This window comes from Rhea pennata, chromosome 4 (genome assembly GCF_028389875.1).
Source record: "Rhea pennata isolate bPtePen1 chromosome 4, bPtePen1.pri, whole genome shotgun sequence".
NCBI lineage: Eukaryota > Metazoa > Chordata > Aves > Rheiformes > Rheidae > Rhea > Rhea pennata.
The window spans coordinates 67,082,879-67,108,707 of record NC_084666.1 but is presented as its reverse complement, the minus strand read 5'-3'; the positions used below and the strand labels follow the sequence as shown (position 1 = coordinate 67,108,707).

General features: G+C 38.5%; 1 protein-coding gene across 5 annotated transcripts in view; it reads left to right on the top strand.

Annotated features, from left to right (window-relative positions):
- RAP1GDS1 (Rap1 GTPase-GDP dissociation stimulator 1) overlaps nt 1-25,829 on the top strand; it is a 106,092-nt gene that overhangs the window by 48,972 nt on the left and 31,291 nt on the right. For 4 of the 5 annotated variants that reach the window (XM_062575010.1, XM_062575011.1, XM_062575009.1 and 1 more), the window contains exons 3-4: nt 9,380-9,502; nt 14,145-14,270. In XM_062575010.1, the coding sequence (XP_062430994.1) occupies nt 9,380-9,502; nt 14,145-14,270 (249 nt within the window). Of the gene's footprint in view, nt 1-9,379; nt 9,564-14,144; nt 14,271-25,829 lie in introns of those variants that run through there. The other variant, XM_062575012.1, reaches the window with a different exon arrangement.

Below are 25,829 nucleotides of genomic sequence, written 5' to 3'. Positions count from 1 at the left end.
TATCTGCTGGAATGAAAAATATCCTATAGCAAAATAATGGCCTTAACCTATTACAAGGATTTTACTTCTTTACTAGTCCTAGTTTTTCTAGGAAACTACTAAAATATTAGCACTGAGCTGCCTGCAGTACCTTGAACAGCTTGTTTTCTTTGCACATTTGAGACATGGAGTGTTGTCTGTTTAGCAGCTGCTAAGCCTTGATCCTGCTTCTTTGGACTTCAGTGGTACAGGGAAAAGAAATGAAAAAAAAAGAGGTGAGAGTAAGAGCAGATGAGTAACAAAGAATAAAGTAGTACATAAGATTTTTAAAAGGGCAAAAAGATACAGGAGAAAGGAAGGTCAGATTTAAAGATAATTTTGAAAAAAATTCCAACTAATTAAATGCAGCTGTCTAAGCTGTGAGAGATGCCCTATCTTTGTAATACCCACTGCCTTCTGGAGCAGCTGCTTATACTCATCATCTGTGTTGATTTTGCTTAGTATGTTGTAGAACACTGTAGTGCCCATGTCCAGAGCACAGAATAAAAATAGTGAAAATAATATAAATAAAGGTGCTGATTCTACAAACATTTGGATATATTCTTACCTGTAAGCACAGAGATTCTTATCTTTAGGGAGTACCATGGAGCTCAGGAGGCCTACTTGTGTATGTAAAGCTATGAACACAGTAAAGCATTTGCATGTTCAGAGCCAGAATGTGTGCAACATCTTTTTGCAATTCCTTTGTTTTGGGTCACCATCAGTCTTGATTTTTACAGATTGTGCGTCGCAGTGAGTCAAGGAAAGTATGTTTTCTTCATAGGTATATTCCTAGTTTATTTCCCAATATGCTATCTTCACTGAACGTCATCTAAATCTGGTCTTCTTGATGGTGGACATAATGCAATAAAAAGTAAAACAAAAAACATAACATCGTTATTTAGCCTTTACAGTTGAATAATATTTCAAAACATAAATATTAATAGAAATCAATATCTTTGAACATAATAAAGACCAAAAAACATTTTGATTGGCTTGTATGCATACTATCCAAATCTAGTGCTCACATAAAATGATAATTGATTACAGGTGAAGGAATTTTGGCAGGAGCATTTTCATATAGAGGGATAGTTTTGATTTATATTCTGCTGCTCGGGAGGTCCTCGCCCTGCTTTGCAACAGAGAGGATAGAAACTCTATATCTAGATGCAGTTTCTACTGTGGAAAATATTCCTTTGCTACAGTATCCTTTACCTTGCCTCAAAAAGTAACACTACCAACAAAACAAGCTTCTCCCCCCCCCCCCCCCCCCATTTTTTCTAGCCTTTGCAGTATAGCTGCATCAACAGAAGGGCTTTTGCTGATAGAAAACACTCAAAATCAGAAAGAGAGCACATCTTACACTAGCATTTTCAAACTAGCAACAATTTCTGGTGTGTCTCTGAAGTTGATGAGCTCTCATAGTGGAGTCAGAGGTTCGAATCTAATTAGGCCAGCTCAGCCGCTTAAGCTTATTACCTGCCATTAAGTTTAAGTTTACCTTCGTTAAATGTGTTTCTGAAAGTAGCAGAATCCCGATGCATTTTTTGTAGGAGGGCATTCTGTCTCAGCCATCAAGTGTTTCTTCTCTTTGCCACAGAAGGATGCTTATTGCATTTAGCTCATGAAGCTAGTGCATTTTCATGGTACTATATACACGCAATCCAGGAATGCTTTAAGGTGAGTGCTTTGTATATTATTACAGTATACCTGTTTAAGTGGAACACACTCAGTCAAGGTGACTGGTTTCTATTGGACTGTCTCCCAGTAAACTGGCTTAGCCTAATGATACTGAATGGTAATCACTGCTGCTTAGTGGGCTTATATTTTACATAAATTCCTCATAATAGTGATGTATTTAGTTAGTGCCAAATAGTTAAATGATATTTATCCAAGTGTTAAATTCCAAATGCTATTCTTTGAATATACAATGTGCCAAATAAAGATTAAATATTATATATTTTTCTTCTCAGAGGGCTTCAGCAAATACCAATTCCAGATAACAGAATTTAGAAATTTCTTTCTAGACAGCATTTTTGAAATGCAATATAGAAGCAAAGGGAATGATCTGTTCTTTACAAAAATTTGTATTGTGTGATCATGTAATTCATAATTTTAGGTTTTAAATTTCATTCTTAGCTTTGACCCAGTCCCTTGTGAGTTATAAACATGATCATTTTTAAAATTAGGCTTTTTCCTTAACCTGCTTGGCCAGCAAAACTTTTTTAAACTATTATTCAAGGAACTTGAATAAGAGAAGTCCTTTATCTGTAGACATAGTCTCCCAAAAAGCATTGGACAGAATTTCACAGCATGCATTTGGGCTTGCTTGAGAGCACTCTTAAGACATTGCTTAAAAGGAATATGAAACATTTCCTGCATATATTATGCACAGCTTTAAAATCTGATTAGATTTTTAAACTAAATCAAATGCAGAAAAAGGATTTTACACTATGAGTCTTGTGTTTCTGTTATACAGATTGAAAACTTAAAGCACGAGGATACTTAAGGCTTCACTCAGTCCTATAGTAAATCCCATTTGTACAAACAATGGAGGAGGCCGGTTAAAATGTCCACACGAGCTGATTATAAAAAGCAAAGCTGCTCATGGATGACAGAACTGCAGTTGTACTAAGATGCCAGACCATGAACTGGCAATAGTATCTAACTCAACTAAATCCACCCAACTTTATCTGTCACGGCTCTGAACTAGATCTAGTTCAGGAAATCACAGAATCGTAGCTGCCTTGCTTCAATATGCTGCCTTGTGTGCTGTGTCCATGACAGGATTAATATGCGTATTTCCTCATGGAAGCCAAAGTTGTTATGTATATTCATTAAATTATTGCATTGGTACCTGCAACAGGCTTTTCGAGCGGTGGGTCTCGTCCTGAGATTCACTTTTATTCTTTGAATAGAGCTTTTAGAATATTTAATCAGTGGGGATCAGGCAGCTAATTGGTTGGTGAATCTGCCTCTCTCCATCTGTCCTTTCTCCCTTGTTAGAGCTGAGATTGTAATTATAAACATCTGTTTGTTGCACTATCTCTATTTCTTGAGCAGGGTCAGAACAAAGAGCAAACACCATGATAAAAATGTTTATGCAGCTAAGGGAGAAGCTTCCCTCCCCACCTCCTGGGGTCTGGTTTGAAGGGAAGGTGAAGAAGCAGCTTCTGTTTGTGGGTATTTCCCCATGTGGGGAGGAACATGCCACCAGAAAGTCATTTTATGTGTTTGTTTCTGTATGTAAACTGTTTCTCTATATAAATTATTAATAGTGGACTTTATTCTGTAAGATAAATCTTGATAATTGGGACGGTCTTTTTGGCTAAGAAGTGTTAGGCAAAATCCTCCTGTATTAGCAGTATGAGATGATCTCTTGCATGAGATCATCTCTTTTTACTGAGACTCTCTACAACCCACTTTTTCATGTTCCTGTAGTCAGACTAAAAATCTCCATTTTGTGGTTTGGAAATACAGTAGGAGACTACAGAGAGACAGACAGTTCTTCTTGAGGGAGGCAATATACTGAGAAAGCGTGAATACATGTTCTGGGTCAGATGAACCGCTTTTACTGTGGTGAACGGGACGGTGACTATTAGAAAGATATCCTTTGCCCCCTCAGTTCTCCTCCCCTCTGCCTTCTGATAGAGCAAATGGAAGGTTTCTTTCATGACATACATGGCTCATCATTATTTATTCATATGTTCATCCTCCTCTTTCTGATGAGAGTACATGTGCGAGGGACATTAGAAAGCAAAGATAATTTTCTACAGTGGTTTCAGGAGGTTTATAAAACGTATTTGCAGCTATAATACGTACGTTTTTCAGAGGACACTCGTGGAGTTGCTCATTTACAGTTCTGTGGTGTGCCTCATTTTTCATGCAAAGCTCTGCAACGTGGGAATTATTGCAGCACTACGCTGTCACTACTGTTGGGTTATTTTAAACTCTTTTTCTGCTAGAATACAAAATTGCTTGTAGTGCAAAACCATCTAATAGTGTAGCTGAAACTTACTGTTCAAAGAGGACAAGACCGATGCACCAATAGCTTCCTTCTGTTAGCAAGTAGCACTTCTGACAAATACGCCTTTCCCTTCCCTTCCTCCTCTGTGCCTTTTTCTTCATATGAAGATGGAGGAAATGATGCAGAGATGAGAAAAGAGTGAAACAGAGAAGAGTGAAATTTAACAAGAAATAGAGCTAAAAGGGAAAGAGTGTACAATTTAATTTGAAACACTCATTGGATTTTTTTTTTCCCTACAGTGATTTCTGCTACTTAATTAAGCAGCCTGATAGCCCTGGTGCTCAGCTCTCCAGCTCTGATCTGTGGCATTAAAGAATTTCCTGCCCACACCCTTTATTATTTTGACTTCAGGCACTACAAAAACCGTGAACAGCAAGAATATTGACATTTTAATCACTCTGCTATGACATTAATAAGATTTTGGCACTGTATGATCTAACATATTCTTTATCTTGATACCTAGCAATATAAGCAGACATCTAAAGCTGCAAGTTTAACCTTAATTTTTTTTTCCCCGCAATTACATTGCCCTGGAACATTACTGAACTGTGCTGTGTGTGAAGGGACTGTTCCTAAGCAGCATTATTACAGTCCTACAGTTTCTTTGCTTTGAGATAAGGAGCAGGGGGTGCTCTGTAGGTGGGTGGGTGGATGCAGACTGAAAATCAGGCTGTAAAAGAAAGCATTTGAAGTCAGGACATGCACGTACAGCAAAAGGATTTTTAAGCATGGCACTCTAACATCAGGCTGCCTAGATTATCAGGTTTCCTTAAGCTGCAGATGTAACAGATTTGAAAGGGAATGCATGCAGTTCTGCTAAAGGAGTTTAAATGGTAGGCAAAAGCCAACGTGTTAGCACATGGTTAATACTGGCTGTAATTCTCTTTCTCTTCCATTATGGAGAACATGAGAACAGATTATACGTGAAGACTTTGCTTAGATCTTTCTTGCACCTGTGAAACCATCGCTTGGTTTTACTTGATCCAACCACAACTGACAGTATATTGTAGCAAAATAACATTTCAGTAGAGTTTATCTTTCTAATGATTTAGTAGGAAGCTTGGAATGAAACTAGCATGCAGCAGATACATATCCTTAACAAATAATACCTCTCTCACGCATACCTGCACAAAACAGGAACCCAGCTAGGCCTTTGTCAGTGCCTGTGAAGAGAACAGATAAATAGAAGAATTGAGAACCGTCTGTGCTAAAATCATCAGCAACTTTATAATTCTCAACAAACCCCAAATTGTTGCTAAGCCGAGGATGGGCTGTGGCCATCAGCCCTCTGGCAATATGAGCATATGATTTCCTAGTCTTGGGCTTTGCAGGAGGAAAACTAAATAATGGTTTTCACAGTCATACTGTAAATATTGCTATATAAACCTGACCCTCCATCTTCCTTTTCGAAAGAATAACCACCACCCCCTTTTCCCTTCCTTTCTATCACTCACAGGTGTCTATTTGTCAGGTGTCCCTTTGCCTTTTATGCAGGACTGTTACAGGAAGCTGAGCAGAAAGGGACAGAGGCACGTCAGCATTAATGGGTGGGCAGCCTATCCAAGTCCATGCTTTTTCCTAAAGCCCTTGCCCTCACAGAGCCACTCGCTAGTTGCAAGTGGAAGAGTCAAAGGAGAAGAAAAGCTTGGCTTGATTTGGTTTAGTTATTTACTTTACAACTCTCTCTGCAGCTGCAACTTTTACTACCACAGTTTGCCTTCAGGGCATCCTGCAAAATAGGGTCTTGAACTGCACATACGCTTGTGCACATAGTCACACACAGACATGTAAACTGCCATAAAATGTAATGTCATACTCTTATATCTTTATTTCAGCACTGGATTAATTTGTGTATTACACCAAGTGCTAAATAATAGATGCTCTGCAGATGAAGTGTAGGACTTAGGTAGACTTCTGCTGGACAAGTTGAAATGCCCTGTGGCGTTTTTTACACCCACGGCAACTACTGGCAAAATGCCTCCAGGTGCACCGTGGGCTGTGTAGCTAGTGGCCATCTTCTTGCCTGATGCCAGGGTGACCTGTGGTTCCCCTCAAGCAGTTATGCTTGGGCACTTGCTTGGAGAGGGTGGCTCAAAGGCTGGGTATCCGTGCCCTATGACAGCAGAGGGATGCTGTTAGACAAAATAATCAGTTTCCTCCTTTGTAACTAGCAGAAGCTTCACATTAATACTCTGCCTGGGTAACGAGACAGCGAGATGTTGTTTTTTTCAAGGGGAGGGTATATGCAGTTGTGGCTCTTGTAATGCTTAAGAGTGAGAAAAAGGTCAGTGTTGTTTCTGTTTTCATCTTTGTGGTACCAGCTAGCTGATATTCCAATTTCCGACAGGTCTATTAAGCACCGTATATTTATTGGCACTCCCTTGCTTACCTTAATAAAATAAATCAGAGCACATCTACTACACACAACTGGCCTGAAGAAGCATTTAATTTTATTTCTCCAACTTCTTGCAGAATATGTTTTGTTCTATTTGTGCAACTTACACATTGCACAGTAATGAGTCCATCAAAGTACAGACCATAAAAATAAGACTGGATACTGTATTAATCAGCAGTTTGGCAGGAGAAAATACATTAATATCTCCTGCCTGCTAATTCTGACTAAGATTATGCAGGTTAGCAGATATCTCCGTTTTCAGTTTTGAATCCTGCACTTTTGGTTTTTAACTTAGGTGGAGGGAAGAATCTCTTCTTTACCAGATACATAAGATATGTCTGCAGCAGTCTTTAGTCTTGATAGGATTTTCTCTGGATTCCAACTTTTCTTTTATCCATATATATCTGTAGGAGCATATATTTACAAAGTACAGGCTATATATCAAAACTTCTAAAAGCTTCCAAGTCAGTCATAACTCATTTACATTGTATTTACTGAGAGGGCTTTTCAGAGCATTAAAAACATTGCAGTTAACTAGATGCAGACAGATTAACAATAATTAGTATTTGCATTATATATAGGTTAAAACTCTGTAATAGACTTCAATTAATCAATTTTCATTTTGTACCAAGCCTGACTGTAATCAGGTGTCGTCACTACTATAAATGAGAAGTCCTAGCCAAAGACCAGCATCCCAAAATAACACAGGAAGTGCAGAAATATACAGTGGCACAAGTGCAATCCAAGCTTGAAGTTCTCCCTTCCTAATCCACTATCTGCCGCCTAGACATCGCTGGCTCCCAACCTGTGCGGCAGCTGCACAGCGTGTGAGAGCCACCAGGCTCCCGTGAGTAAACTCTGCCAGGCTTGTGCTGGCAGCAGGGGTGGTCCCGGAGCTGCCACAAGCAAAAAGGTAATTGTAGGCCTGAGAATGGGAAGGAGGACAAGGAGGTGGTGAACCTGGTGAATCAGCAGCGGCTATTCACAGTGGAAGCACTGTGGTTGTGAACCACTACCCTAGAAGACTTAAGTAGTTGTGGTACACAGAAGTGTCTGCTTGATTACGGGGAAAACAGAGAATGGGTTTGTTTGTTTTTGAAAAAAAGTTACTACTTTGCTGTTCAGAAATACACACTATCCCTCACTTTACACACTGATTTGAAAGATACTATATAAATACAAAATATATTGTTTTTTGTCATTGCTGTCCAGCCTCACTGTCTTGATAGCTCTTACACAAGAGTAAGGGTGTTTCTGAGAAACAGAAGAAAGTTGAACTTAGAGCCAAGAAGAGCAGTCTCTGAAATGTCTGCCAGCCAGCTACAGGAATGGCCTACATCTGTTTCTCACTGACGCTAGCAAGTTCTAGTGATTTTCATTTTGACTTGCACTTACAGTGCTTTTATTTTTAAGTGATGTGAGGGTCTCGTGCATGTTATAGCACCTAAAAATGCCTCTAAGAGAGGGGGGCTGTAGAACAACAGACTTGCGTTCAGAGCAGAATGCAAGTCTGCAGAGCAGCTTTCCAGCAGATCAGCCTCCGGCCTGTACTGATGCATGGGGCTATTCCTCCCTAAGTGCAGGACTCTGCACTTGCCCTTGCTGAACTTCATGAGGTTCCTCTCTGCCCACCTTTCCAGCCTGTCCAGGTCTCTCTGAATGGCAGCACAGCCCTCAGGTGTGTCAGCCGCTCCTCCCAGCTTGGTAGCATCAGCACACTTGCTGAGGAGGCACTCTGTCCCCCCATCCAGGTCGTTGATGAAGAAGTTGAACAGGATGGGACCCAGTCCTGAGCCCTGGGGGACGCCACTAGCCACAGGCCTCCAACTAGACTCCTCGCCACTGATGACAACCCTCTGAGCTCTGCCTTTCAGCCAGTTCTCAATCCACCTCACTGTCCACTCGTCTAACCCACACTTCCTGAGCTTGCCTATGAGGATGTTATGGGAGACGGTGTCAAAAGCCTTGCTGAAGTCATGGTAGACAATGTCCACTGCTCTCCCCTCATCTATCCAGCCAGTCATTCCATCATAGGCAGCTATCAAATTGGTTAAGCAGGACTTCCCCTTGGTGAATCCACTCCTAATCACCTTCTTTTCCTCCACATGCTTAGAGATGACATCCAAGATGAGCAATTCCATCACCTTTTCAGGGATGGAGGTGAGACTGACTGGCCTGTAGTTTCTGGGTCCGAACACTTATTTAAAAGCATTAGCCTAAGGCATTCTAGCATCTAGTACCATTTCTTTAAATGCTACTGAATCAGTGATGGTTTTCAGTTTGTTACAGAGCTGTTGTCCAGCAATGCTAGGTGGGGCTCATTTGTGTCTTCTGTGCTACAGGAAGAAAGGACCTCAGCGATCCTTTTTCCGTTCCCTGCGACTGGGACCATACCAGGGCTACTGTAGCTTAGCAACGTAACTCTGAAGATACTCTAGCTGAGGGGAAGAGTTTAGAGCAGGCTCTGGTTAGTTCTCCATCTTCTACAGTTTTAGACTTGCATGCTGCATTGAGCTGCCTAATGAGGTCCCCCCTGCCCTTCACTCCTTGTGTGGTTTCCTGCAGTTAGTCACTTCAGAGTACTGGAGCTTGATTCCTACATAATACATCCAGCTGCTGCACATCACTCCACAACCTTAATTCTTTCCACCAGTCTCTGCAGTAGTTTCTCTATGTATACGTGGGTATGTGTATGCATTTACTGACATCGGAGAGTCACTTATGAACTGACTTAACTGATTATGAAAGATAAAGTGTTAAGTTCTGTAAGCAAATCATGTCAAATAAATATGATCACTGAAACATCAGTCTCTGCTTCTTACATAGAAAAATAGTTGCTTTGAGAATTACATTTAAGAAGGTTCGACTTTCCCGTGCTTTTCTTTTTTTTCACAAGGCAGGCTAATACTCAAATCATTTTTGTGCGATGTATTTTTCAGATACGGAGACAAGTGAGAAAATCCAGAAAAGCGGAGTTCTTCAGGTGTTCGCGAGTCTGTTGACGCCACAGTTATCCTGCACTGCAAAAGTAGCTAACATCATAGCAGAAGTAGCCAGAAATGGTGAGGTTTTCTACAAGAACTTTTCTGCTGGAACATCTTCAGTTTTTCACCTCACTTGTCAGTATGTTTTACTTCATTTATGTTTTCATTTTGTAGATTAGACATCTTTCATATCCTCTTTTTCACTCTTTGTTTTTGTCTTGTCGAATTTTGTTTCTCCAATTGTTAATCCAGTCAAAGCATCATTTAGCTGCTAGAATTTTTTTAGTCCTTGCTTTTATGCTATTTAGTTTTTAAATAATCTATACTGTATTTCGTTGGACAAAAATAGCAAGTCATAGGCTTTATGAAATACATGTATAAAAAATGATGTGCATCATTTGTCATACAGTTACATACAGTGCATATAGTTACAACTGCAGCTTGTATAAATGTGGTTCAGGGATAACAAATTGCTTCCCTGGGCTGAGATTTGTGAGTACATTATTAGTGTTATAAGGCCTCTAATACCATACTAAGACTCCTAGGTCCTAGTTAAGAGCATTACTTCCTTAGAGAACCAGCCTAAGATCCCCAGTGAGAATAATGTATCTATTTTGTATGTATTATGTACATTTATATATATATATATATATATATATATATAACATAGAAGGTAATATAGAACTATTTTAAAACATTTTCTCTTTGTAAAGAATTCTCTTATAAAGAGAGGAACTAGGGACAAGCATCTCAAATACACGTTAGGGAACACCAGCTTCGAAAACTGGTTTCAAATGTGGAATCAATTTAGTTTAGGGAACCAGTTCCAGGATGATGGATTTAGCATTCAGTCCAAGCTGAACTGTAGTGTTCAGGATTCTTTTCATGTTTATGTGTTGAATTAGTAATCAAATACATCTCATTTAAATTTTACTTTTTTGTGTATGGAATGATGAAGCAATCTTCATCTGCACAAATCCCCCTTTGCTATATTCAATCAATGCCAGGGTGTGAACTATGCCATTAGTTTTCTATGGCATATATAACCCCAATTACTCAGTTCCTTTTTCCTGCCAAATTATAATTTCATTTAAGGAAAAAAAAATAGAATGCTATCCTATAAAACCAATTTTCTTCATTTATTAAATATGTTAGTAAAGTCTAATTTAAAATTCCAATAATTTCAATGTTTTATGAGTCTCTAACCATAGGATATGGGCAAACTTCATATAACATTGTTAATCTTTTCCATAATTATTTTAATTCTCTGATTTTGAGACAATGTTATATAGGGACATTCGGAGGCAATAAGACAACGTATTTCCACTATATTTTCGTTTTTAAGATTCCAGGTTTAGGTGAGCATCAAACCTGTAAATAACTTAAAAATGTTTCAGAACTACAGAGATTCATCCAACCCTATCATATGCTTTTCCTATACTTAATAAAGTCTTAAAATATGTATTTAGGTTATTGTCACTGACTTCCAGGTCCTGTTAGCTTCTATCTCAAAAGTGAGGTTAAGAATAAAAACAGCATTCATAATAGCTTAATTAATTACTATGCACGGTTTCCTGCAGGATTCTCTCACAGAGCATTTTAGCCAGTACCTTTCAATCTGAATTAATAAATGAAACCTCCAAATAGTTTCTAATTTGTCCTCTTCCCTGCCAAGTTTTAAAATTGCTGTTATAAGTACATTCTTCAGAAGAGTTGTCCTTTTATCTAGTTCATCATACAAAATAGTTTGCCTTTTTCTTAGAACTCTTGTCAGGTGTAACTGGGACCTCTGGCTACCAAGTCGAGGGAGGATACTCAGAATGCCCAGTGCCTTCAAGAATGAGATGAGCTGGGTATTTCTCTTTGGATTCTACCTCTGTTAGAATAGTTGCTTAAGCAGGACAGCAGGGAACACTACATTTGAATTCTCTTTTCTTTGTTCTCCTTTTACAAAAGAATAAAAATGTTCCATGCTTGTATAGCACCTTTTCTTCAAGAAGCTTCAGGGCACTGAGAAATTTGTGTTATCAACATCCTACAGATTGTAAGCATTAAACCCAGAAAATTGAAATGATTTCCCTATAGTCACGCCATGTAGCACTAGCAGAGTTGGGAGTAGTGCCTCTGACTCCTACTCTGTGCTTCACTGATAAAATAAAATAGCCTCTCTTTCTTCCCCACTTCTTATATTCTTTCCCATTCTCCTCATCCAATTCTCTCCCCACCTTTATCACTTTTGATGTGAAATCCCTCTACTTGCCTCAGTGGTTCCGTCACATTTCATCTCCTTCTTTTCACCTCTTCATGCCCTTGCTCTTCTCATCCACCTCTCCAGTTTGTGTGACTCTTTCTCCTCCCAGTGTAGGTGTATGTTTGTCTCTCCCATCTTAAAAACAGAAACATACACAAAAAAAACCCTTTAGTCACTCTAGTTTCTCCAGCTACTGCCATTTCCTTGTCAACTCTGAGCGTACTGAATGCTCAGATGCCCTCGCTAACTGGCAGGGGCAGTTCGCCCACTCTGCAGATCTTCCTAAGACTTTAGACTCCTCTTTGCCACGTATGAGAGTGAGAACACCGGTTTTGTGATCTGTCATGTTCTCACACAATTAAATTTCTCTTGCAAAATCCTGCCCTCCTTTGGTTTACATTACTTTGTCCTTCTGTGATTCTCCTCCTACCTTTTTTAAATAACTCTTCACTGTGTCCTTGAGCTTCATTTCCCTTCCAGATTAAACAACTGCTTCTGGTTACCTTTTCTTTCTTCTGTTACTTCTATATAGTGTCACCTGCAAATATGATTGCAGTTACCAACTGTTGTTGCTGTCTCAACAGATCTATTTTGCTGCGTATAGCACCATTTCTTTTATTTCGTGCCCTTGCACATGGCCTTGATAATTACAAGTTTTCTCAGCACGTCGCCCGTATTTTTGTGGTTGAATGGGAGGCTGAAAGCTTCTGCTCACTCCAAATGGAGGGCAGCTTGAGAAGGGATTTCTTTTCCCTTCTCACCATGTGGGAAGACCCCCAAACATACAACAGAACAGACTGAGAAAGGAGACTTCTACATCCTTTAGAGGAGGAGAAGTTATCATTTCCTCTCACAGACGGGGAGGGAAAGAAAAGAAAATCCAACTTTGATGGTGTAGAGGCTATAGTGAGAGTTTCTCACTCAAAAGAGTTTCTAAAACAAGAAAGGAAGAGGCTGAGGGAACAGAGAAAAAAAGTAATACATTAAGTAAATAAATATTGGGATGAAGATGAAAGTAGATGATCAGAAAGAAGCAGATAAAAATAAGGACATGGCCAAATTCATTTTAAAGAAGAGTATAATATTGTTGATTCTGCTTCATCTACTTGTTGATATATCAAAGTTTATCAGCATGCAAGGACCAGTTATCTCTATGGAAATACAATTTTCATAGCTGAAACAACATTGCAAGGTTAGTTGCAACAGATACAAGCTTTTGTAGGTACAGAAATTTCAGAGATTATTTTAATAGATGCAGCAGAGAGAGTATTAAGAATTTCTTGCATTTAAACTTCAAGTATTGTATGAAACCTCTGAGTTCTTTGCATGTGGGATTCTACTGGTCTAGTAACTATACCAGAAAGCTTTCTCTTCTCTTTTTATGGAGACTGTACATCCTGGCTCACTCTGGCTCATAAATGACTAAAAAACAAAAAGGTAAACTGGTTTTGAAAGACCCAAGACAGCTCAGAATCATATCTGGGATCTAGGATATAATTAGCAATCCAGAACAAATCAAAAACCTGTTGACCATCTGCCTGCACCTACTACAATGCTGTATCACCAAAGGGTGCTGCCTAATAAACTGTTAGTAACACTGTTAGTGTATCAGGTGCTTGCCTTTCTAGAGCTTCCCTTCCAAAATGAGCAGCAGCATGCCTGGAGGGTGCGTTCCTAGTGTAAGAAGGCAGCCTAAGCTATAGCTCCTGCTGGTGACCAGTTCTTAACTCTCTGACACCAGCACAACTCTGGATCTATGACTTGCATTGGTGTGAATAATACATTGATTCCCCATCACCAGGAGATATAGCAGAAGGAAGAATAGGAAGCCAGAGAGCCTCTTGGTGGATGGGTCCTCTCGCTTTCCTCGCATGGTGGGGATCTGTTACTCTGTAGAGAAAGGCCTGGCCTGGCTTCTTTCATATTTCCCATTCCTTCTCTTCATTTTTCCTTTCCTTATCCTCCAAATAAAGAGCCTGTTACTCAGCTTTAATTCCTTTTATTTATTTTTTAAAACAGAAGCTTTTGAATGTTGGCTTACATTTCTATTTATTAGGTGAAGGGATGCTCATTTTGGCATATGAGTATTAGTTTTAAATCAGCTCTTGTGTAAGTCAGTAGCTTAATTTGTTTAATTTGTAAGGGTGGAGAAAAATGTTGCAAGTATAGTGTTCTTCTCAGCATCTCTTTATAATACTCAAAACATGCTTAATCTGAGCTGTGTTAAATTAGTTTCCATGGAAGTCAATTAAATACTCATAATTCCTTCTAAATTAATGAATAATAGAAAGAAATTAAGCCAGAATCCTGAATTTAGGCATCTTCACTAGGAACTTGCATGAGAATTTACATTGTTTTTCTGTTCGTACGTTTAATTTCACAAAGGGCCCAGTTGCAATGCCAGCATAACTCAAATGGATAAAACTGAAAATGGCAGACTTTCTTTAATAGATATTTCGTTATTTGCAGAATTTATGCGGAACCCGTGTGTGGATGCCGGGTTGATCCCTCCTTTGGTGCAGCTCCTAAACTGCAAAGATCAGGAAGTATTGCTTCAGACAGGACGTGCCCTGGGCAATATATGCTACGATAGCCGTGAGTGTTGAGATATACCATAGTCTATAGATGGTCTGTTATGAGGGAGGGGAATGTTGCAGTGGTCTGTACATTATATACTGAGGGTCATTTTCATTTTTTCTTGGTTTTTATTTATCACACTTGATTGTTCTGATTTTATGGGGCAATTTTATGTCACACTTGTATTATGCTTCTATGAGAGAAAGATTTAAAAAATTATTTCAATATCAGGATAAAACTGGACATAATGCAAAAGAGTTGTGGTTTTGTTTGTGGGTTTTTAAACATACTGAGCTAGGTTTTCAAAGAGCAGGTGCTACGTACACAATTAAAGACCTAAATGGCCAATTATCTTCAAATGATAGTAGCATGGAGAGAATCAGAAGGGAATATTCGCATCTTAACAGTCTTAAAGCTGTGCAAAGTACGTATGTGGCTGGAAGTGATGCCTAAGCTATGTTGCTGATTCTTAGCATTCTTAAACGGCACCAAGATTTTATATTGGTATGTTTGGTGGTCAGGGGTTATTTTGGGGGGTTTGGTAAGGTTTTTTAATTTTTGTGAGCACAGAAAATTTTGTATTGCCAAGCATCAGTGAATTGAAATGCATTTGTGACTTCTTGTGCAGGTTACATGCACAGATATATGACTTGCAAAAAAACAAACCAGTGGTTGCAGTATTTTGAAAATGCAGCCTCATTATTCCTTATTTTAAATGTTTTGATAAAAAATGGTGCACGATAAATGCATACTGAAGCAGAGGCACCAGGAATGTCTTTATAAGTAATGAGAAGGTCATGGATGTCTGCAGATGGGAAGTGAGATGAAATTGTAAAAGCATCTTATTATCTTGAGATCTTGTGCCTTATTTCACATGGCAAGAATTTTTCATTGTAGTATGTGTCACATTTACTACAAGTTCTGCTGTTCTGAATACCATCTGTGCAAGAGACTGAATTATTAGCAGCCTTCTTCCTTACTACTATTTTCATGCTAGTTTGGAAATTTACATTTTATGTTGTTTCTAAATTACCGTGTCTTACCTCAGGGAAGTTAAGCAGATTTCCGTGCTGGTATTTGCATTTACAGAAAGCTACTGCTTGAAGATGATAATATTTAATCTTTTTGTTTAGGATTTTCTTTAAGGTGACCAATCAGCTGAACACCTGCTTTCCCGTGGAAACTTCAGGAAGAAGCTGTTGAGCTTTCAATAACATGATCTATTTACTAAGTTTTATTTCAGGGTCATATATGATATAAAGCTCACTCCCAGGTGGCACTGGTTGATGAGTAAAACATACATAATTATTCATGTCATTCTTGTTTAACTCACATTTCTGCATGAAATATAATTAAGACATACAAAAATGGTCTTATAGTATCAGATACTGTGAACTGCTGCTAGCTTTTACAGTGCAGGATTTATACAGCACAGAGAAGCTGTATTATCTGTTTTGTGTTGCCATTTTTTGGAACAAAATTGGCACTGGTAAGATTTACAGTAGATAGTGATATGTTTTGTATACCAAATGTTGCTGCAGCCCTATAGGAGGACAGTCATTGTACTCCCTGTGTATCTGGATAAATGAAGTGTTATAAAAGGCAGCTGCCCTATGGGGAACGGCTGTGAGAGCTGGGCCTGTTCAGCCTGGGGAAGAGAAGACTGAGGGGGGATCTTATCCATGTGTACAAGTACCTGAAGGGAGGGTGTCAAGGGGACGGGGACAAACTCTTTTCAGTTCTCCCATGTGACAGGACAAGAAGCAATGGGCAGAAATTGAAGCATGGGAAGTTCTGCCTGAACATGAGAGGGAATTTCTTCCCTGTGAGAGTGACGGAGCCCTGGCACGGGTTGCCCAGAGAGGCTGTGGAGTCTCCTTCTCTGGAGATCTTCAATGCCCACCTGGATGCAACCCTGTCTAACATGCTGTAGGTGACCCTGCTGAGCAGGAAGGTTGGACTAGATGATCTCCAGAGGTCCCTTCCAACCTTACTGATTCTATGAAAAAGTCACATAAATCAAGATTAGCATCTTAAATGTAAGTGGGAAAGGCTATTTATAGTGGTTATTTGCCATATGCATCCTGTCATGCTTTATTTTGTATGTTACCTTAACATGTAATAGTTCTGCAGCTATATATCCTATCCTAGGATATTACGTAAGGACAAATACATTAAAAAATGCTTATTACTGTAACATTTAATATAATTTCATTTATGACTATTCTTTACTTTTATAGAAATTATTTTTTCCCCTAACAAAGAATTTTGAAGGGTACCAAGGATAGAATGTGGAGGCCAATATTTTTGTTACTAGCACAAGTGCTGTTATGATAGATAAGCTTTTTCTTTTTAATTGCGATAAAGGCAACTGTTACCTTTTTGATAATTGGCAATTATATAGAAACTTGAAATACTTCAGTAACTATTTTAGCATATACAGGAATGGTTTTTCAGTTCTACTTTCCATACAAGTATACCACACAGTTGTGAAGAAGTTCTGTAAGACTTCCTAAATCATTGTTAGGCTAACAATATGAAATCAAGCCCACATTGAATAGTTCATAGCAACATTTCTATTTATTGAAAGCCTTAATCATCGTGTATTTCATCTGTGTATTTTAGAGGGAAGTCTGCATAGCACAGGACATTAATGAAATTTTCATCACTTAAAAACCAACCTTCATTTAGCACAGTTTACAAAATCTGTGGGCCAAGTGGTTCTTACTACAGGGAAAGCCCACAGAAGATAGCCTTGCAGAGGAGAATGATTCAGCCAATCTTTTAGTTTTGATTAAAAGAAAACAGCACCAGTTTCTCAGAGTTCACAGATCCCAAAGTTGCTGTGTGAAGCAAGGCCATTTCCATGTGTGTTCAGGAGGAACAACTTCTGGAACATTGCTCTGGAAAAGCTAATTCATTGCCAAGCCCCAATTCTGGCAGTGTTTCAGTACCCTTCAACAAGGAAAAAGAAATTATACACTTGCTGGCCAGGGACCTTATTGAACAGATTCATCTCCTTACAGAAAACATTAAATAGAAACCTCTTGACTTACTGACAGATTTTCTCCATTAAGTTTGAGGTGCAGATGCACAGTGTTACTGCCTGGGTGCTCCTTAGTGCTAGGCCCCTGGAATAATGCTGAATCACCTGTTTGAGCAAGGAAGAAAATACACAAGATTAAATAAATTTTTTAAAAGAGATGAAGAGGAAAAATTTATCCCCAGTAGCTTTGAGAGTATCTTTAAAAAGTATTTCTGGTGTTGTGAAGAGAGCTGTTTTATATGTCTCTCTGAACATCAAGAATACAAGCAGGTATAATTGCAAAGCAGAGTAGAAGGAAGCTTTGTTAGTACTGACAAGGTTTCTAGAGTCCCAGCCTCCCTCATATATGCAGAAATGAAAGAACAATTGAGGCAACCAAAAAGATTTTAAGTCTTGTTAGTTAACTAATCACAGTATGCAAATGCAGTGCTGCCCTACAATTTAAGAACAGTTGCTTTACCGTATGTGTTTCTGTACAGCCTGTAGATGTTCCTCATGCTTTACCTAGTAATACAACATATAACTCATCCCCCAGATTGTAGTCTAAGCAGAAAGCATGAAGCAAAGAAACAAAGAGCAACGTGATGTCTCGCTTTCTCCCCCGCTGTAGCTGTGTACTGTACATGGCGCAGCCTGTACAGAGCATACTCACTCATACTTTCATATCCCCAGACAATAGATTCCATTAATAGCCTCACTGGGGATAGACTTTTGTCTGATCTATATTCCTAGATGCAAAGATCCCAACCCACTCATTTCTTTTAACTGCCAGTTACTTCTCAGCATCTCATCAAAGCTAAATTCCTAGACATTGTCCGGTCAGACCATGAAATCTATCTTTCTAGCTTGCCCAGTCTTTGCAAGTCTTTCTCCATGAATCAAATCATAGCTACCTTTCTACTGCCCTTCTTCCCCAAACCCCAGGTCATCCTGCCCAGTGCTGCTTCTTCAGGAAGTTTGTTTATGGCTGGTGTCTTGTTACAGATGTATTGGGCATACCTCCAATTTTTTTCTAATTTCCCCTGAATCTTGCTTCCAGTTGCAACATTTAGATCTCATCTCCATTGGTCAGGAAGGGTTATACTTAACATAACATGGTTCTTGCTACAAAAAGCAATGCCTTAAGTGAGAGCAGCATGGTTAATTCAGCTGTAGCTAAAGCTTGAAACTGACTGGTCCCCATCAGCTCTGGCAGCCAGTGTGTGAAGTTGAAGAACAGAGAGTATCCAGATTGCAGGTTATGAACATTTCACAAACAGCCTGATGGCTCTGCTGACTTCTTTCCCACCAGATCTCCGGTGACGTGAACGAGGTCACATTGAATGCCTGGGGACAGAGAGGCTGACCCCAGTTTTCCTGTTGGGCCTGCCTCCTAGCAAGACCCACGCAAGAGAAGCACAAAACCTGACCACAGCTAGTTCTCCGCTCTGCTCTGAGACCCCCCACAGCAATGCAGTTTATGCAGATGAACGATCAGGCCAATCAGACAATTCTTAGTCATTAGTTTTCATTAAAAATGATGTTATATAAAGTAGTAGAATTTCCTTTGCAGGAAATGCCCTCATAATATTTTTTATCACCAAATTAGCGATGCACACACTGTTTTAAGCTCAGTGATCTTTTCACCTTTAGTTTGATGCACATCTTCAATTTTGAGTTGATTGTACGATAATCTTATTTTCCTATGTTTTTAGACGGCATTGAGCACATTGTAGAAGCTACTGTAGGAGGTGAAAGGCTGGAATATTTAGAGCCTGATTCAGTAGCCATCCAGATGAGAGAGAGTCATTCCACTATTGGATTAGACTCTTACACATCATAAAATAATTCCTTCTAGCTGTTTAGAACATTCATATATTCTGAAAGCTATCAAAATGAAATAGCATCTTCATTCCTTGTATGAGGAATGAAAATTTTCCCATTCTGCCCTTCTGTAATAGTCATATTAATGGTGGTGCTTAGAGATTTCACCAGGGAATTTCAGAGCGATTGTTGTTTATGCCAGTCTAGTACTTTGTTTCTTCAGCCTCCAGAACTGGTACATGAGTACACGTTCTCACAACCATTCCTCATTATATATAAACAGCTGTAGGATAGAAAGGAAACTAAAAACCACCAGCTTGTTCTGTAAAGGCTCATGTCTGATAGCTGCTTATCTATGTTTCTATGTTTTTTTAATAGGAAATTTACTGGATCTTTTAATTTACTGGATCTTTTTTTTTTCCATTTCCCAAGCCATATGTTTCTTTTTTTTTTTTTTTTCGCTACCTAGTCTCATGGCATTGACAGCAAGACTTCTCACTGAATTTCAGATAAGTAGCATTAATATAGAACCAAATCTCTGTTGACCCCATCCTTTACGCCAGACCATGAACATTATACCACTTCTTGTGAAAAAAGATCTTACACATGCTACAAATTCTCTTGCAAGAGAAAGACTAAGTATTAAATTAAAAAATTACTCACATGTACAGTTACGTACATTTCCTCACTCTTAGGAGATAAGATTAATTTCAGGATCTAAAGCAAAGAAATAGATTCTTAAAAACTAAACATATTGGAAACAGAAATCAAGTTCATTTTTCTTCAAAAAATGGTAAAACCTTTCTCAGTACCGTATGGAAAATCAGCAGAATCCTAAGAACACAACTGGTGTTGATAATGGCAGACTACTGGCTAATCATTTTTATGAAGGTCACCTTGATTCATGCAGCCCAGCAGCATCTAGTGGTAATCTTCTGCTTTTCACTGTTCTGGTAGGAACCAAATGCAAATACCACCTATTAAGCTGTTTTCTAAGCAATATCATGAAATTGAGACAAGAGATTTTAAGTTATTACTTGAAAACTGATTATTTGGAACAGATTAGAGAGAATTAAAATTTTAGTTTGTATTGTACAGTAATATTGCATTACTTTTAGATCTGTCCTCTCTAAGGTGTGTCTGCATTTTAGAAGACTATGGCATTTCTGAGTTAAGAGTCCTTGATAGTGCAGGGTTTTTTCCAAGCATCTGCAGTGCAAGTATTGCATCAGCTGGAAATTGAGCATACACATGCCAACACACATTTTCATAGTAATATTTAGCACTCAAGTGATGAGTGCTTAGGAAGCTGTTAAACACTGTTGTTCTAATTTACTCATTTTATAGCTAGCCAAAACAGATTTTGAATGATGAAGGAATCTTCCTGGAGCATCAGAAGGAGCCATTCAAGGCGGTGATATGAAAAACCTGAATTGCTCATTCCCAGGCCTTTTAAGATTTATTTTTCTGAAGTTCTACATTCTAAATATTGGCCCTACCGATACAAGAGACAAAAGTCTTGTGACTTAAGCCAAAACTTAATAGCAGCCTATATGGGAAAAAGACTTAAAAAAAAAAAAAAAAAAAAAAAAATCCAAATCCCCATAGATTTTCAACTTTTATACTTCTTTAAAGTATGAAGCCTGAGTTTTTGTTTTTTATTTTAGAGGAAAGTAGGCATGAAGGGTACTATTTATTTTTTGCAACGCACACATTGTTTTCTCTTCTTTTTTTTTTTTTTCTTTTTCCAGGAAGAATATTTGAATAAGTAGAAATAACACAAACTTCAGTCAGTACAGGTATCCAGAAAATAAAATCTAACTGAGAAAGGAAGCCTATTTTTTTTCTGATTCCTTACTTTCTTTTCCCCAGCATTTCATTTACAAAGTTCATCTAGCACTCATATTGCAACAGGAGGGTCAGAGATACCTGCTTACTTTACAACCAAAACAAAAAAGATAAGAGATTGAAAGCTTTTCTAAGGTCTTAAAGGCAGCCATGAGCAGACTCAAAAAAGAAATCCTGAATCACAACCTCATTTATTCACTATAACTTGCTGCCACCCTAAAAGCAAGAATTCAAATTTTGGTTAAGGACTCAGGTATTTCCTCCTAATTCAAACAAAAGTCGGAAAGGCAAAAACTTGGAATTCCCCGAGGATTTATAAACACTAAAAAAAAAAAAAGTTCTGATGAGGAAGAAAATTTTTTAGAATTTCATTTATCCATAAATGAGGAAAACAAGATATGTAAGCCACTTACTCCATTCCAATTCCGCCTTCCTTTTTCTGTCTGTTGACGCTGCCTTTTAAGATATTTGAAATTGTTCAGATTTATTGACAACTGCACTTTCTCACCTGCTGGCTTCAAGCAGCTCAGAAAACAAAGCTTGTTAGTTGCATGTCTAGATACGGCCAAAGTATCTAGCTTATTTTACTTAATTTAGAAAAGTAGGCATTATAGGATTAGATACCAACTATCAGTAAATTCGCAGTGACAGAAATCATCATCCAAATTGCCATGGAAAACAGAGAGAAGAAATAATCTGTTAGTATCTTTGCTAAGCATTGCTTATTTGTGTGGGAAGTAAGAGCTTGTTACGCTTGCCACCATCATTGCCCTCCTTTTTTCTTTTTGTTTTAACACAGTCTAATTATAGAATCAGAGCTTCTTAAATAATGATGTAGAAGGTAATTCTCTTGCACCCAGATCTACCTGTTTGGAATTTTGCAACGTCACATGCAGCTGTTCATTGTATTACTGTAAAAAACCTTTCAGCTGAGGAGATGGTGCCCACCAGAAGAAATTGCAGCCTGAGTATTTGAGAAAAGACAGTGACTGGATGCAGCATGGTAAAACAAGATCATTAAGGTTAGCAATAATAAAGTTGTATTCCTGTCACATGCGGTGTCGATGTATATGAACAAAGTTGGTCTTTGAACTCCTTTGATACTGAGACGATGCTGTGCCTGGCTATTTGTCCAGCCAGCAGAAAGGCCTGAGGAATCAGGGCAGATCCCCTGGATACCTCCCCTGCAGCCACATTTGGCATCTCCCTGAAAAGGGGTCACTTACCTGAGACAGGGTCCAGTTGATTAACCAACCACATCTCAGTATCTTGCCTCTTGATAGTGGGCTCTTCTGAGGTTGTAGTGCATTACACGTTGCCCTTCAATCAAAACAGTGGGTTGTCTTCTGCTAAGAAGGTAGAAGGTTTCCTAAAACAAAACACTTTGTTAGTCTTTCTCCAGCTACATCCTGCATTCAGATGCAGGAACCTGATACTAGTCGGTTCCTCTGCGCATGCTGCTCGCTGGAGTTGCTTTAGAAGATCAGGTCGCTACCCCAGGTGTCATGCTTTGGGACAAGCATAGCACTGGCTAGCCTAAGACTCTCCACAGCCTCCCAGTTCCCTGGGTCAGTCATTACTTTCTCACTTAGATATTCTTCTTTCATCCCAAAAGCCTAAAACAATCGTCTCCGCGTTACGCTTTTTGGAGTGGGGTGGGGGGATTGCTTCTTAGGTTTCTCCCAACCAATTCAGAACCACCATGGATCACACACTATCTGCAACTGCTTCTCCAGCTGCTTTGGTGGAGAGCCTTACCCAGGACACAATTTGCTCATTCCCCTTCTCAGAGCTTCTGCTATCAGCGCTGCTGTCTCACAGTGCCAGGCAATGCTAAGCCTCTTGCAAAGCTCCTTTCACCAGCACCCTGCACCAGTCTGTGACTAGGCCATGCTCAGTTCACACCCTTGTTCTTCAGCATGTTGAAACTGAGAGACAACGTTGCACTGAAGGCCTGGGAGTAAGAATCCTAAGTTAATTGATGTGTGCACGTTTATTCTGGTGATAGTACGGCATGCTATAAAAGCATATCTGACATGGTGGAAAAAGCGCCTGATGTTTTATTGTGCAATTGGATGCCATGATTTATTTTATACTGTATGAAGTAAAAAGAATGGGCTGGCTTCAGTTCTGACTTATGGTCCCAAAAACCTAGAGTAATTTGTTTGACTGCAATGAAATTACTCTGGAGCTGCATGGAGACATAAAATCAACTGAAAAATCTGCTGTAATCATGTTACATGTGGTAAAGGAAGACAGAGACAAGTGTTACGTTCAACTTCGAGGACATTTGCTTGCCTTCTGAGCACCTAATATAACTTTTCTGTATTGCACAGTTCCTTTGCTTTTAAACAGAATTCAGTAGTGGATATTATGTATAAAGAATAACTACACTTTAAAACTAAAGTCCCCTCGGAATTTGGAACAGATCACCTGCCAATACACTGACTAGCAGTAACGTATGTCTTGTTGCTGGAAAAAAAAATGGTTCTTTTTTATTTGAAAAGTTCTGCCCATTAGTGGAATTTGACTGCAAGTGCAGTACTGAAGAGTCTTGGGCAGTAAACTCACCACTCTTCTTTTGTTTGGTATCAGAAACGCACGATTTTGTATCTATCTGACAGAAGAGGCATATGACAGAAATTAGCAAATTTTTATTGGAATTAAACTGTGGATTTGAATCTGGCTTGTTCTCAAGTGTTACCTAAGCATAACATTAAGGACAGGGTAGTATCAGCAGGTTTGTCTGTCCCCTCAAATGTTGAGGCTAACTCCTGACTCTGAGCAAAAGAAATTCTCTCAATGCTCCTAAAAGGTCTGGTTTTATTAGCACTGATACCCTATGTTCTACATGTTGAATATAGCAGAGGAAGTCTACTAAAAATATACCTAACTTTGCATTTGGATACAAAATTTTAAAATGATGTTCATTATAATAAAGCTGTTATATAACAGGTATTGAACCTCAGCAAAGAGGTGGTGTTAGTAGATTTTCCATCTCTCACCTGCCAGTGCAGTGCCAAAACTGCCCAGGTTTCTCAAAGTGCTTTGAGCGCCTGGTAGTAGAGCCCAGGCCAGTGTCCTGCTGCCTCTCTTAGCAATAGCCAGCAAATACTTTGACAACAGTTTTATCCAAAAAGGTTGATGCTTTCTGTTTGTATTTGTGGTTTACTGTTTACATACTAAATTTCTAGCAGTCATTTCTCAAAGAGTAACTTCTGAGGGAATACCCTAAATGAAGGTGGCGTTAGGGCTAAGGTAGTTGTCAGTAATTTAAGATGAAACCATTATAAGAATGTTGTATTTCTCTCTGAAGCAAATCCAACTAATCAAGACGATTTTTTATTCATAAAGCAAAAATGTTAAAACTCTACTAATTGATTTTAATCAAGGAGCAAATAGAACCAAACTGTATTTCTGGTAATTAAATTTTTGTAATTCCCAAAGGAATTAAATAAAGAGAAAGGAAATTTAATACAAGATACAAGATTTAATACAAGACTAGAGCTATCCCCAAAGTTATCTTTCCGATCATTAAAAGATGAGTCTGGAAATACAGTGTTGCTATACACTATCTATCCCTCATAAACCAGTACACAAAAGACAAGGAAAAAGCAGCAAATTTTAATAACAGCAAAATGTAAATGCGTGAAACTTAGCTTTTTTGAAAAAATAAAAATAGTATAAAGCTGCTTTGTGTTCTGTTACAAGGATGTAGCCTGTAGTTTTGCAGCCAAAAGAATTGACGACAGTCCAGAATCCAATGATTTAAAAGCAGGCTATAAAGTAGGATCAGCTATTAAAACAGAATGGCAGCATTGCATTAGAGTTTAATCTTTACAGTCTCCACATAGAAAAAAGTGGGAGTAAACCCCCATTAATATAAATGGTATCTATACAGATAACACAGTCTTCACCAGCTAACAGTTTGCCCAGAAAATTTAAGTGTTTTCTGAGCATTTTTGTCTTCCTATTTTCTTAATTAAAAGAGAACAGAAGAACAGGTAAAGTGGGATCTTTCTTCCTTTGGAGTGCTGCTCCTGCCTTTTTTCCCCTATATATAATTTGCTGTATGTCCTACCGTAATTACCTCTGCAGTAGCCAGCTTGATGTCACAGAAGATTATGACTCCAGGTGAAGAATAAGCGTGGGAGCAGATGAATGCCTCAATCATCAAAAATCAGGCAAATATATCCTAATAAAAAAAATAAACATGAAAAATAAAAATGGCACATATAGAAAGAAGTCTTACTTCTTGGGACTCCTACAAATTAAATCCAAAAAAAGGTACTCATAAGTACCTTTTAAGTACTCAATCAATATTTTGGTTGCAAAGAATGCAGAATTGGAGCTAAAAGCAATAAAAGATGAAGTATTTCAAGTAAACGCACAGTATGTCATTTAAACGATCTGATCATTATGACCAAATGCAGAGCATAAGATTTTTTAATGTTTAAAATAAAAGGTGTATTTTTTTTTATGTCACCAAAAGCTGCTCTCTTGGCAGCTTGTTTTATGCAAATCAGGGACCTGTATTATATAAATCATTCATTCCCTCACTAAGCTGTCCCATTTAAACCAATGTGACTACTAATACTAATACACTTTTGTAGGGCATGCACTGGAGATAAGAGGAGTCAGGTTTCCAATTGCAAGACAGTGAAAAACAGAATATTTCAAAGTATAAATCTTGAAATTTGAAGGGAAAAAATCACTTTTAAGAGATGCCATCAAATGATTATCTAGGAAACAGAGATTTATTTTTGAAGCCTACTTGTATGATAAACATTAAAATAATGTGGTAACTTATGCTTTCTAGTGCTTTTTAAAGGTTAAATCTATTTTCTACATTTGGAGTCTGCGAACTGATACAGGACCCC